The following is a 13,145-nucleotide window of genomic DNA, read 5'->3' as shown; positions in this document are numbered from 1 at the left end:
TCTGGGATTCTTACTTCCTGATTGGTCCATGCTGAACACACACCCCTTCCCCATTTCTGTCATGTGACCACACAGACCTCTGACAGCAGCCCTGCTTCTCTATTCTAGCCTGTTGTACTATGTTACAGCATTATGGGGATCTCCATTCTTTATCTACAAACTGATGCAGTTTTTTCAGGTTTATGCACTCACTATACATTATTTACCACATGCTGACTGCTATACCCTACTGTAACTTATAAAATCAGACATTTAGCTGTTTTTTAATGTTTGTTTTACATGTTATTCAGAATTAAAAAAAAAAAAAAACCTTTATTTTTGTGGTGTGGGCCCAACTGTCTGCAATTTAATGATTTATGGGAAAATTTGCTTTGGTTTTGGTGGATTTGGATTACAAGCATGGATTAAGAATTAAGCTTGTAATCCAAGGCACCACTATATATGTGTGTGTGGAGATTAGCTCTGCTCCCCTCCGTTAGCTCTGCTCCCCTCAGTTAGGCTTCCTCGCGTCCCTCTTCCTCCGCTGCCTGGCCTGGGTAAAACTATTCTGCTGTCTGGGGGGGGCGTGTGCCATGCGTGACGCTCGGCTCAGGACGCTGTTAACAGTGCTGCTGGGGGTAAGGAAGAAGGCTGGAGATGTGACAGGCTGTTTCCAGGTAGCAGCTCCCCCTCCAGTGTGTGCTCATCGCTGCTGCTGCTGCTGCTGGACGGCTCTGGAAGCTGCAGCTGAACTGCACAGCGAGCCGTGCCCCCCCCTCTCCCTCACATACAGCGGCTGCAGGGGGTCAGGTATAGGTCAGCACATCCTCCCTCCACCGGGCACCGCTCTGTCCCGCGCAGGAATCCTCGGGGCCCGTTATCATTTGTCAGTGTTGGAAGCAGCTGTGTGCGACGCTCTGCCCGGGACACTGACAGCAGATATATGTGACAGGGAGGATTCCTGTGCGGGAGAGAGCGGTGCCCGGGAGAGCAAGGAGGTGCCGACCCCATACCTGACCCCAATTGTATGTGCGGGAGGGGGGAGGGGTCAGGGCAGAACAGCAGGTAAAATAGATAGATTGATATGAGAGAAATTAGATGGATAGATAGATAGGAGATAGATATATGTGACAGATAGATAATCTATCTATCTATCTCCTATCTATCTATCTCCTATCAGATAGATAGATAGATGGATAGATAGATGAGACATATGTATATCTATCTCTCTGATAGGAGAGAGAGAGAGAGATGTCTCATCTATCTCCTATGTATCTATCTCCTATTATCTATCTATATCTATCTAGTATCTACTATCTGTATATCATCTATCTCCTATCTATATATCATCTATCTCCTATCTATATATCATCTATCTATATTAGATCAATAGATTATATATAGATAGGAGATAGATGATATATAGATAGATATGAGAGAGGAGATATACTTTAGATAGATGATATACAGATCGTAGATAGATACAAGATAGATAGATAGGACTCCTATCGATATATAATCTATCTATAATATATCTCCTCTCTCTAATATCTATATATTATCTATCTATCTTAGATAGAGAGGTTGATCGATAGATAGCTATAGCAAACAATATAGGCAGCACTGTGGGTGCCAGCAGACAAATCCTAGACCTTGGATCAAGTCAGCTAGTAAAAAAATACTCTGCAGCACTCTGATTGTAGTACAAATGTGAAAATGTGGATTTATTCCATATAATGATGTGCAGCAAACTTCATAAGTAAACCACAGGGTTTTGGCGTCTCCTATGTCTCCTAAGTACCACTTGAAAATGGCATAGGAGACGCCGAAACGTCGTGTTTCAAATGGGTGTGGTTTTCAAAAGGGGGCGTGTCATAATTATCGCTCAATTTATCGTTACCGCGACAATATGTACGATAAACCGCGATATTAATTTAGGCCATTATCGCCCAGCCCTAATATATATATATATATATATATATATATATATAGATAAATAGATAGATATACACACACACAAACATACACTATCCCCCCTCCTGTTAATCTAAGCTGACAGCTTCACAATCCAATAAAATAACCTCTGAACATAAAGACGTCTGATTAAAAGGTGTTGTTTGGATATTTAAAAAGATTATATATGTATACATAAAATAGATCTATATATACACATAAAATAGATCTATTTATATGTACAGTGGGAAAAATAAGGATTTGATACACTGCTTATTTTGCAAGTTTTTGCACTTTAAACTGTGGGACAGAAACTGTAAAAAAAAAAAAAATAATAAATCAAAAAAATCACATTGTATTGCATTAAATAATTGTGCGTTTACACACACAGATTTATCTGACAGATGATTGAAGCCAAAGACAGGTACAGATTATAAACAGGGAACAGGTAATAAAGGAAAGATTGAGATTTCTCCTTTTCAAAAATCTGTCAAATAAATCTTTCTGTGTAAACGCACCATAAGTATTTGATCGCCTATAAATCAGAAAAATTCTGGCTCTCACAGACCTGTTACATTTTCTTTAAAGTGACTGTACCACCAGGCCCAGGCTGAAGCACTGGAGGCGGGCCGACCCACCCTTAGTGGGAGGAAACCGTAGCCCCTCTATAGGGTTCCATTGATTCTAAGGGAGTCACATCATGGAGGGGCTGGAGTTTCTTCCCACTAAGGGTGGGTCGGCCCGCCTCCAGTGCTTCAGCCTGGGCCTGGCGGTATAGTCACTTTAAGAAGCTTCTTCTTCCCTACACTCATTACCTGTATTAACTGCACCTGTTTAAACTTAACAACTGTATAAAAACACCTACACATTCAATCACACTCCAGCCTTTCCACCTTGGCCAAAGAGAACTCTGAGGACACCAGTAACAAAATTGTAGACCTGCACAAGGCTGGAATGGGCTACAGGGCAATAGGCAAGCAGCTTGGTGAGAAGGCAAAAACTGTTGGACAATTCTTGTAGATGGAATAAAGACAAGATGATTGTTAATATTCCTTGGTCAGGGGCTCCACGCCAGATCTCACCTTAAGGGGTAAGAAAGATTCTGAAAAAGGTCAGGAATAAGCCAAGACCTACACGGGACGAACTGGACAATGATCTGAAGAGAGCTGGGACCACAGCCTCAAAGATTAGCATTTGTAACACTACGCTCTCATGGATTAAAATCCTGCAGGGTACGCAAGGTTACCCTGCTCACGCCAGTACATGTCCAGGCCCAAATGAAGTCCCATCTGGATGATCCAGAGGAGGCATAGGGAAAAGGTCATATGGGAGATGATAGAAAAGTGGGATTGTGCTTAAAACTTGAAGAGGGTGTGCAGGAAAAATTCACTTCAAAGAATGAGGTCATGGAGGGTCCGACCTCTGTACTCTCGCCGATCTCAGAATCAGACTCCGCCGGCTCTGTTATGAATAGAGCAGCAGGTCCAGCACGCAACTCGTCTGCAGTGTCAGATCCAAGTGAAGCTAAAAGGGTGGCAATGCTTTCTAACTTTTCTGTACTGTCCTAGTTTTTCTCCCTTTCAGCTATCTGTCCATGTCTGCAGCTCTGAGTACGATGCACATGCAGCTGACAAACTCACTATAAATAAAACTTTGGACTTAAGTGTCTACAGCATCTATGCAGGATCTATATAGTAGTAGACAGCACACAATATCTGGAATATAACAAATTATGTGTAGAAATAAACTGCTAGAAAAAATTAAATTAAAAGGAGAAGTCAAGACAAAATTTTTATTAAAGTATTGTATTGCCCCCCAAAGGTTATGCAAATTACCACTTATTACGGGAAATTCTTATAAAGCGCTTTTTTTTCCCCCTGCACTTATTACCGCCTGAAGTCTTGCTAGAATGGTGACGTCACGACCTGCTGGAATAACCAGAGCTGTGCGGTGGCTGTTGGAGAGGATGATGGAAGGACTGGCCGCTGGACCCTATAACTGAGGACTAGAGTGTGTAGCCAGGGCTGCTGCCGCCCCTGGCACAGTTGTGGTGCCTGTATCCCCGAGATTGTGTGAGCAAGTATATTTTTTTTAATATAGTGTAGTATAGAGGTGGTAAGTATTAAAAAAACAACAAAAAAACAAACAAACATACACTTACCTTTACTTCCCCTGATTCCCCATTTGTACTGGGTTCACACAGTACTCGTCTCCATTGCAGCAGACTTCACAGGCCTGTTCTGCCAACCAATGACTGCAGTAGTGTCCTGCCTCAGTCACTGCATGAACTCACTGATGGCAGGGGCATAGGGGAGGTAAGTGTATGGTTTGTTTTTTTACTTAACACCTCCTTGGATGCTATATTAGAAAGTACATTTGTCTAGACATCCCCTTGGACAACCCAAGCAATGTAAAGTTGCTAAATTTCATATTTATTCAGAGAATTAAAAACATAAAAAACTAAACAAACATAAAAAATAAAACTTACCTGACATTGTCGACGCAAGACAATACAGGGGTGAGCCAATACATTTTCTGTAAAGAGACTTAAAGGATAAAAAAAAATAATTATTATTTATTTAATAAGCAAACAAAGCTAACCAACAAAGACAATGATAAAAAGCATGCATTAAAGCGACTCTGTACCCACAATCTGCCCCCCCAACCGATTTTACCTTCGGAGGTTCATGAGGTTATTGTCCTAAAAAACAACTTGCAGCCCTGTGTCAAATTGGTGCGGCCTAGAGTGTCTATGCCCTAGGCTTGCACCGCCTCTCCGTCCTCTTCATAAGGAATGCCCCTGGCAGGATGTGCTGCATCATTAAGGCACCTGTGCAGTGTTCACACAGGTGATGAATAGGAGAAATGCTACCCAGGGGCGTTCCTAATGGTGAAGAGGGCGGGGAGGAGGAACGGAGAGGCGGTGCAAGCTTTGGGCATAGACATTCTTGGCCACGCCAATTTGACACAGGGCTGCAAGTTTAAAAGTTGTTTTTTAGGACAATAACTGCATCACCTGCCGAACGGACCCCAGGACAGATCTTGGATTAAAAGCAGCTATCCGAATGTACAATCGGTTTGGGGGGACAGATTGTGGGTACAGAGTCACTTTAAAGGGCTCTGAAGGGATAATCATTTCTATGCAGTAGAAGATTGGATTTACAGAGAATCTATCACAAGGTCTAAACATACTAACCTGCTGGTATGGTGGGGTAGCCCAGCTCACATTAATCAAAACTTTCCCCCCATTCCCTGATCCATTGTGGCATTCCCGAGATATGGGCAAAAATGAGATTATGCAAATTCTCTGTTTTTGTGCACCGGGGAGGGGAAGGGGGACGTGATCCTAGGCCCCAAGTATCCTGTAATTCTATGTACAGCCATTAATATACATTGATTTATATATTTATCTGTCGAGTAAGTGTGAACAGTTACACATTACAAAAATGAAAAAAGCTGTAAGGTGTCCCAATGGATATTACCTTGCAAGTCCAATTCCAAATCCAGCAAATCGATTGAGTTGTTCTGAAAGAAAGATGGAAAAAAAGTCTATAAGAAAAACACTTGAACTAGATCTTTCCCCATCACTACCCTGGGGGATCTACTGATGGTTTCCTGGCTACAAACTGATGCTGCCTGTATCATAATGGCTCCACTAACATCAACTGGACTTACAAAAATTGCCATGCAGGTATTTTGGCCCTTGTTTGGGTGGTTTGCATGGGTGTTTATGTCTACTTAGTGGAAGAAGCAGCGCACACTAGAGTGGAGCGCAATTCGAACATGCTACATTCCAATCATTTGAATACCGGTGGCTAAAGTTGTTGAATACAGCCCTAGGGAGTGCGGAAAAACATTGATATAGTCTATGTTCCATGTTTTCCCAAACTCCCTAGGTCTGCATGCAACTTCTTCAGCCACGGACATTTAAATGACAAACAACTGCACTCAAGCATGCTCAAATTGCGCTCCACTCTAGCGCACACCTCTGAACAATTGCATAAAGTAGGATCCATACTCCTGTGTTGTTAGTATGTCTCATGGGGTTACCCCAATGTATACCTCCACCAGCCACTACAAAATACAATGTGTTTCCTTACAATTCTGGTGCACAGTGCACAAGTGAATCTTGTTGAATGCAGAAGGGGCCACCATGCTTTATTCTACACATTGGTGTAAGCCGCAGCAATGAGATAATGATGGCTTATCCAACTGAAACCCTTCAATGCTCTACAACATGATAAGTGTTCCTTCACTGTTGATGACTCAATGCAAACAACTCACATTATTCATCAATTTTACAATGAGAACTCAGCATTTCTCGATATCTAGTACAGTTAACTGGAATTCATGTTCTAATTCCAATGCCCAATGGCTAAGAAATGTGTGGGGTGAGTAAGAGAAATACCAGCCCTATTGATGTACAATAATAAAAAGTGTGCATGACTAAGGGTAAATGACCTTAAAGTGTAACTGTTGTTTAAATTGTTTTTGCAGAAATTAATAGTATAGGCGGTTTTAGGAAACTTTATAATTGGGTTTATTAGCCGAAAAATGCATTTTTATCATGAGAAAGCAGTTTGAAGCTCTCCCCCCTGTCTTCATTGTTCTCTATGGAGAGGGGAGGGGTGGAGGGAGATGAGGCACCAAAACAGGACAAAGAGTTAATTCACAGCTACATCACCGGGCTATCTCCTCTGACAGTCAGCTCTGTGCAATCCTTCGTTCTCTGCTGCTGAATATTCTCCCTCCTCCCCCTTCCCCTATCATTTCTGATAATGAGCAGTGAATGAGAGAGAGAGAGGAGGGGGGGGGGGGGGGGGGGGGGGGGACCTGGGAAAAGTATTTTTGAATGCAGATAATGGCATATTTGCCTAATAAACCCAATTACAGAGTTTCTTAAAATCGCCTTTACTATAGATTTCTGCCAAAAAAACAAAACAAAAAAAAAAAAAAAAAAAAAAACAAAACAAACATGACAGTGACGCTTTAATGGCTATTTCACACCATGATAGATCTACTCCGGAACTTATTTATTAAAATTAGTAATGAGACCTAATGCAAGGAATAAAATATTCCCAAATACTTTCCCACAGACTAGGGGTCCTATTACACGGAGTGACAGACAGCTGAATGAGGGTGATTATCGTTCCATGTAATAGAGACAATTATCAGCTGATGACGACGCTCCTCAAGTAGCTGTCTTTAGGTCTGGACCTAAAATCACTGGCTGCCGACCGTGCTTCACTACATGTAATAGGGATGCGCGGCCAACAGCTAAGGATTGAATAAATTGTTAGACATTACCTCTCCACGCTTCCGGCCTACTCCTGCCCTCTGCTTTTACATTTGGCACTGGGGCTGCAGCTTCTCTGAGCTGACAGCGGTGGTCCCGGTCAGTGATTGGCTGAGGGGTCTGTTAGCTGAGACAGGCTGCTCTGAAGGTACAGTTGCGGCGCCTGGAGCAAAAGCAGAGGGCAGGAGAAGACCGGGAGCGTGGAGAGGTGACATATAACAGTTTACGGCAATGGCTGCACTGGCATTGTCAACGATGTCCGTGCAGCCCTTGCTAAACGATCATCGAGCCTTGTAATAGGCTCAGTAAACGAGTACCGATCTAACAGATCTGCGCTCATTTACATCATTGATCAGGCCGCCATCCTTCTTCAGGAAAGGGTATATGCAAACCTAATGCGAAGGCAACCTTAAAGCGACACTATACCCACAATCTGACCCCCCTAAAGCACTTTTACCTTTGGATAGCTGCTTTTAATCCAAGAGCTGTCCTGTGGTCCGTTCGGCAGGTGATGCAGTTATTGTCCTAAAAACAACTTTTAAACTTGCATGCCAAACAGGAGTATCTGTGCCCTAACTTTGCACCACCCCTCCGTCCCTCCTTCACACCCTCTTCATCATTAGGAATGCTCCAGGCAGATTGCTTCCTATTCCCCACCTGCATCAGCTCGGCTGGATCATTAAGCACCTGTGCAATGTTCAGCATGGAGATAATGTTCCAGTGGCATTCCTAATGATGAGGAGGGTGGGGAGGAGGGACGGAGGGGTGGTGCAAAGTTAGGGCACAGATACTCCCATTTGGCACGGGGCTGAAAGTTTAAAAGTTGTTTTTTAGGATAATAACTGCATCACCTGCCGAACAGACCACAGGACAGATCTTGGATTAAAAGCAGCTATCCGAAGGTAGAAGTGGTTTGGGGGGGGGGGGGGGCAGATTGTGGGTACAGAGTCACTTTAAAGAGGTTTTTCAGTAAAATTGGTATGGCAGATCCACTGGAGCCAGCACAGGAGTGGTCGCTATAAATTGATGTTCATGTGAATGGTGGCCGGAGTTTATGGCTTATCCAATATCCATTTGCAAATGAAAAAAAAAAAAAAAAACATTCTGCACATATAACCTCCTGCTAAAAGGATGGAATCACTAGACTTAAAGGACTTTAACAGCTATTTACTCTATAACAAATAAACAAATCACGGATATGACTAAGACCTGCAATATGGAACGTTAAATAACTCTAAAATCTATTAAGAAATTGTACAGCCAAGATCTGTATCATACCGAGTGATTGTGGAGAGAATTTACCCCACAATGAAGACATTTACCCCAGGAATTTCTGATGTTGGAAAATACTCCAATTGATCCAATGGTGGGAATGGGTGGATTCCCCAACACGAATCAAACCTTTACCCAATATCAATTCAAAAAACTTTGACATGTCAAAAGTTTTCATCGGTCTGGGTCTGGGTGTTCAGACGCTAGATATAGCTTGTAGAAGCGAACAAGCAGCACATTCTCTCCCCAACTTTGTGCACATGACCTAATGTCTAACGAAAGTCTATGGGCTCATCTTGTGTCGTGCATACAGAAAGCAAGGAGAGAAGCACTTGGTCCCTCGCATCTCCCTGTTTCCCACCAATCACCAGTCTGTGCATCATGTCAATTTCTTTTTTACTTCTTTTTTTGCCTTTATTATCACTGCTGTTTTCCTGAAATCCTGCTTTTCATTATATGGTAATTAGGTGGTTTGGGGCACTGGGGGTGGTACTACAACCTTTGGTACACCCCCTTCTCTTCACATATAATTATCCGATGCTCCTGCCTTGCCTGAATAATCATGAACAGGGTTGGGTGCATCAGTGCACCAAGGACTGGAGTACCCCCCCCCCAGTACACCAAGGACTGTAGTACCACACCCCCAGTGCACCAAGGACTGTAGTACCACCCCACCCCCCAGAAGTGCACCAAGGAATGTAGTACCACTCCCAGTGCACCAAGGACTGTAGTACTCCCCCCAGTGCACCAAGGACTGTAGTACTCCCCCCCAGTGCACCAAGGACTGTAGTACCACCCCCAAGTGCACCAAGGACTGTACTACCACCCCCCCAGTGCACCAAGGACTGTAGTACCACCCCCCAGTGCACCAAGGACTGTAGTACCACCCCCCCCAGTGCACCAAGGACTGTAGTACCACCCCCCAGTGCACCAAGGACTGTAGTACCACCCCCAGTGCACCAAGGACTGTAGTACCACCCCCAGTGCACCAAACCGCCTAATTACAATATTAATAAAATACAGGATTTCGGGAAACCGGCTCTAAGAATGAAGATGAGAAAACTACCTTCTTCCTCAGCACCTCCTGTCCTATGGGAACATGCTGTTAGTTTCCCTTCAATGTTTCTGCAACGCTGCAGTATTATTGTAGATTTTGACTTCCACGCTGAAACATATGGGAAAAATCCACAAAAAAACATGCAGCATCCCCAACACAAACACTGAAGTTTAAAATCTGTACATCATGTGGATGACATTTCCTTTTACTTTCATCCACTATGTTATGTTAGGTTGCCGGCTATCCCACAAATGTTTGGGGAACATATGTTGTGAGCCTTGGACCACTACTCTAAGCATTCTAGATTGAGGGTCACTCTTCCATTGAAATGAATAGAGCAGAGCTGTAATACCACGCACAACCTGTTAATAGAGAAGGTGCTGTTTTTACAAAAAAGTGGCTATGCTTTTCCAATCCTGGAAAGCCCTTTAATAAATCAGACAAGTCATAAAACTTCGGACTCATTTCTAAGTAAATATCTGTATTAAGAAAAAGAGTTGAATGATTCATGAATTGATCTTCTTTCTGTGACTCAGCTTAATGTATATTTGTAGAAGATAGCAGGCTGTGTCTTTAGATCCTATAAAAATCCAAATCTAATGGGGTATTCCCAATTTATCACAGGGATAGGAGATAACATTATGACTGGTGGGCTTTCCGCCACTGGCTGTGAGCACATAGAGACCCTCAGCCTTCTCTCCCAGCCAGCTGCTGTGCAGGAATTTCCTGTCTGGTGTGTGTTTTGGCTGTGCAGAGCATTCAGCGTACGCAGCGATCCGGTCTGATCACTATCCTGGCAGGGATAGCTGCACAGGGGGAACCAGCTGGGCATCACATGCATTTCCACTTAATGGGTACATGCTGTGTGCCTGGCATCTGCTTCAAGTAAATGGGATTGGTGTGCCTCCTATGTATTAAGAAACCTTTTACTAAACACCTTTATATGAGTAACGTAAACTCCCACACGTGACTGGCACCAAATGCGCCAACTAGATGCCATAAAACAGAAGATAGGAGAGGTGCATGACTAAGAGGTCCCCATGAGTCAGCTCCTCTATAAGGTGCACCATCTGGCTAGTTCTCCTTGGATAGGCGGTATAGCCTACGACCACAAATCTCGGGAGCAGCTTCTTTATAGCATCCACTGTATCAATATTCAGAGGCATTTACAACATGTATGAATCTTTGCTGCCAACTTCTGTTATAGGATACATGAAAGGCCAGTCCAATACCAATAAAGGCATTTTATTACATCCCACAATCTCACTTATAAAAAGTCTGCAGTGGCCGTTTATCTCCAGAGTAACAAGATCCGGTACTGATAAAACGAGACCTCTGATGGCGGTGACGCAACACCTTATCCAGTCTCACCTGATGACCTACTGAACATTTACTACACAACAGAGTCCACAACATAGCCGAGATTTGCGAAATCTAATTCACTGTACTGCTATGGATCGGATCTGTGCCAATCCACATTTAATGCCTGCAAAGTTTTGCCACGTATGAATTTGGCCTCGCAGTAATTCTGGTAGACAAATCCTGAGAAGATTTATCACTGTTCTTTGGAGAGGATTACTAACCCTGGACTAGTACAACATTTTTTTTATCATCTCTCCCAAAAACCAACTATAATGGAATAAATAAAGTACTATAATAGTACAAAGAAGAGTGGGTTATAATTGGAGCTGCCATTCAATCTTACATAGGGCAGGGAGAGGTGCAGGTAGTGCATGGGCTAATAGAGCTGCAAGGCAACCATATAATCCTCAAGGAGTCTCATGCCTTGACATAGGACTCTTCTGGGGTTGTCTAGTTGCCTTGGAGCTCATGGTGCCACCCTGCCCAATAGAACATTGTACCTTTGGATAGCTGCTTTTAATCCAAGATCTGTCCTGGGGTCCGTTTGGCAGGTGATGCAGTTATTGTCCTAAAAACAACTTTTAAACTAGCAGCCCTGTGTCAAATTGGCGTGGCCTAGAGTGTCTGTGTCCTAGGCTTGCACCGCCCCTCCATTCCTCCTCCGCACCCCTGCCCCAGGCAGGATTTCTCCTATTCATTACTTATCTGAACACTGCACATGTGCTGGATCATTAAGGCACCTGTGAAGTGTTCAGACAAAAGATGAAAACAAGAAATCCTGTCTGGGGGCATTCCAAACAATAAGGAGGGACAGAGAGGCATGCAGGCCTAGGGCACAGACACTCTAGGCCACGTCAATTTAACACAGAGCTGCAAGTTTAAAAGTTGGTGTTTTTTGGACAATAACTGCATCACCTGCCGAACTGACCCCAGGACAGATCTTGGATTAAAAGCCGCTATCCAACGGTAGAACTAAGGGCAATGCTTAGTTACCCTTGTGGAGGCACTGTATGGAAACTGAAGACTTCATATCTGGATTCCCCTATGGATTACAAGGTCCGCTCAATATACAGGCACCTGTAAAAGGGTTGTCCAAGGGGTTTAATGCATAAAATCTAAATAAAATTCTAACCAGAATATGCCATAGCCTTCTTGTCCGGTCACAGTTGTTTGGACACAGGAGGATAACATGGAGTGTTTTTGCTGCATCCATGGAGAATTCTTAGGCTGGGTTCACACTCCATTTTTTCAATCCGCTTTGTTTAATTTTTGCAAAAAATGGATGGAAAAACGGATGCAATTGTTAGCATCCATTTTGATCAGTTTTTCCATTGACCTCTATTATAATAAAAAAAAAAAGGATCAAGATTTTTTTTTATGCACACAAAAATTAGGTCGACTTTGTTTTTGTGTATGGTAAAAAAAGAAAATGGATCCGTTTTTTTTTTCTTATGGAAGTCAATGGAAAAATGGATCAAAACAGATGCACACAAAAACATCCCCCCCCCCTTTTTTTTTTTTTTTTTTTGCAAAAAACGGATTGCAGAAACATAGTGTGAACCCAGCCCTACTGGCTATCAGACACCCATGTGGGTAGCTACTTTAGCTGCTCCTGAATGTTGATCCTCGGTCAGACTGACAGCCAGCATCTTAGTAACAGTCACGCCACTGCTGCCTGGCTCATTTCCATATTAAACTAGAAAACAAATCATGAATGATTCAACAACTAATCTCATTTACTTCTATGTGACTCAACCTGATGGGGATTCCTAAAAAGAAATCCCAAATCAGTAAGAGGGTATTCCTAGGTGATGACATAATATGGTGATCATTGATGATCCGACCACCAGTCAGCTAATCCCCTGCACAATGGTACCAGTAGATGCCATAGAAGAGGACAGGGGGTGAGAGGTCAGCAATGAATTGAAAGGGAAGTATAACGTAGGACCCAAAGTCCCAGGAAAAATATTTTTATAGCATCCGCTATATCCACCACCAAGGGACATTTACAACATGTTCACATCTCTTTGCTAAGGATGCGTAATGCCCGACCAATACACATAAAGGCCTTTTATTACATATGATACTCGTATCATACGTGACCTCTGGCAGCAATGACAGAATATCTTATCAATTTTCACCCAATAACCTGCTGAACATTGAAAAGAACGGGCTTACATAATGCAATCAATACACAATCTCGGATCTTTCATATCCACCAGAATT

At 43.0% G+C, this 13,145-nt stretch overlaps 2 protein-coding genes across 2 annotated transcripts in view; one reads left to right on the top strand and one right to left on the bottom strand.

The window, feature by feature from the left end:
• The window catches only part of TMEM232 (transmembrane protein 232), a 184,936-nt gene that overhangs the window by 11,184 nt on the left and 160,607 nt on the right, over nucleotides 1-13,145 (top strand). The window lies entirely within an intron of this gene.
• The window catches only part of SLC25A46 (solute carrier family 25 member 46), a 39,385-nt gene that overhangs the window by 15,458 nt on the left and 10,782 nt on the right, over nucleotides 1-13,145 (bottom strand). Inside the window, exons 2-3 of the mRNA XM_069962993.1 lie at nucleotides 5,415-5,457; nucleotides 4,421-4,478 (exon numbers count right to left, since the gene is read on the bottom strand). Of these exons, the coding sequence (XP_069819094.1) occupies nucleotides 4,421-4,478; nucleotides 5,415-5,457 (101 nt within the window). The remainder of the gene's footprint in view (nucleotides 1-4,420; nucleotides 4,479-5,414; nucleotides 5,458-13,145) is intronic.

Source organism: Dendropsophus ebraccatus, chromosome 3 (assembly GCF_027789765.1).
Source record: "Dendropsophus ebraccatus isolate aDenEbr1 chromosome 3, aDenEbr1.pat, whole genome shotgun sequence".
In the NCBI taxonomy this organism is placed as follows: Eukaryota; Metazoa; Chordata; class Amphibia; order Anura; family Hylidae; genus Dendropsophus; species Dendropsophus ebraccatus.
The sequence above is the reverse complement of the archived record's forward strand: the minus strand, read 5'-3'. Positions and strand labels throughout refer to the sequence as shown.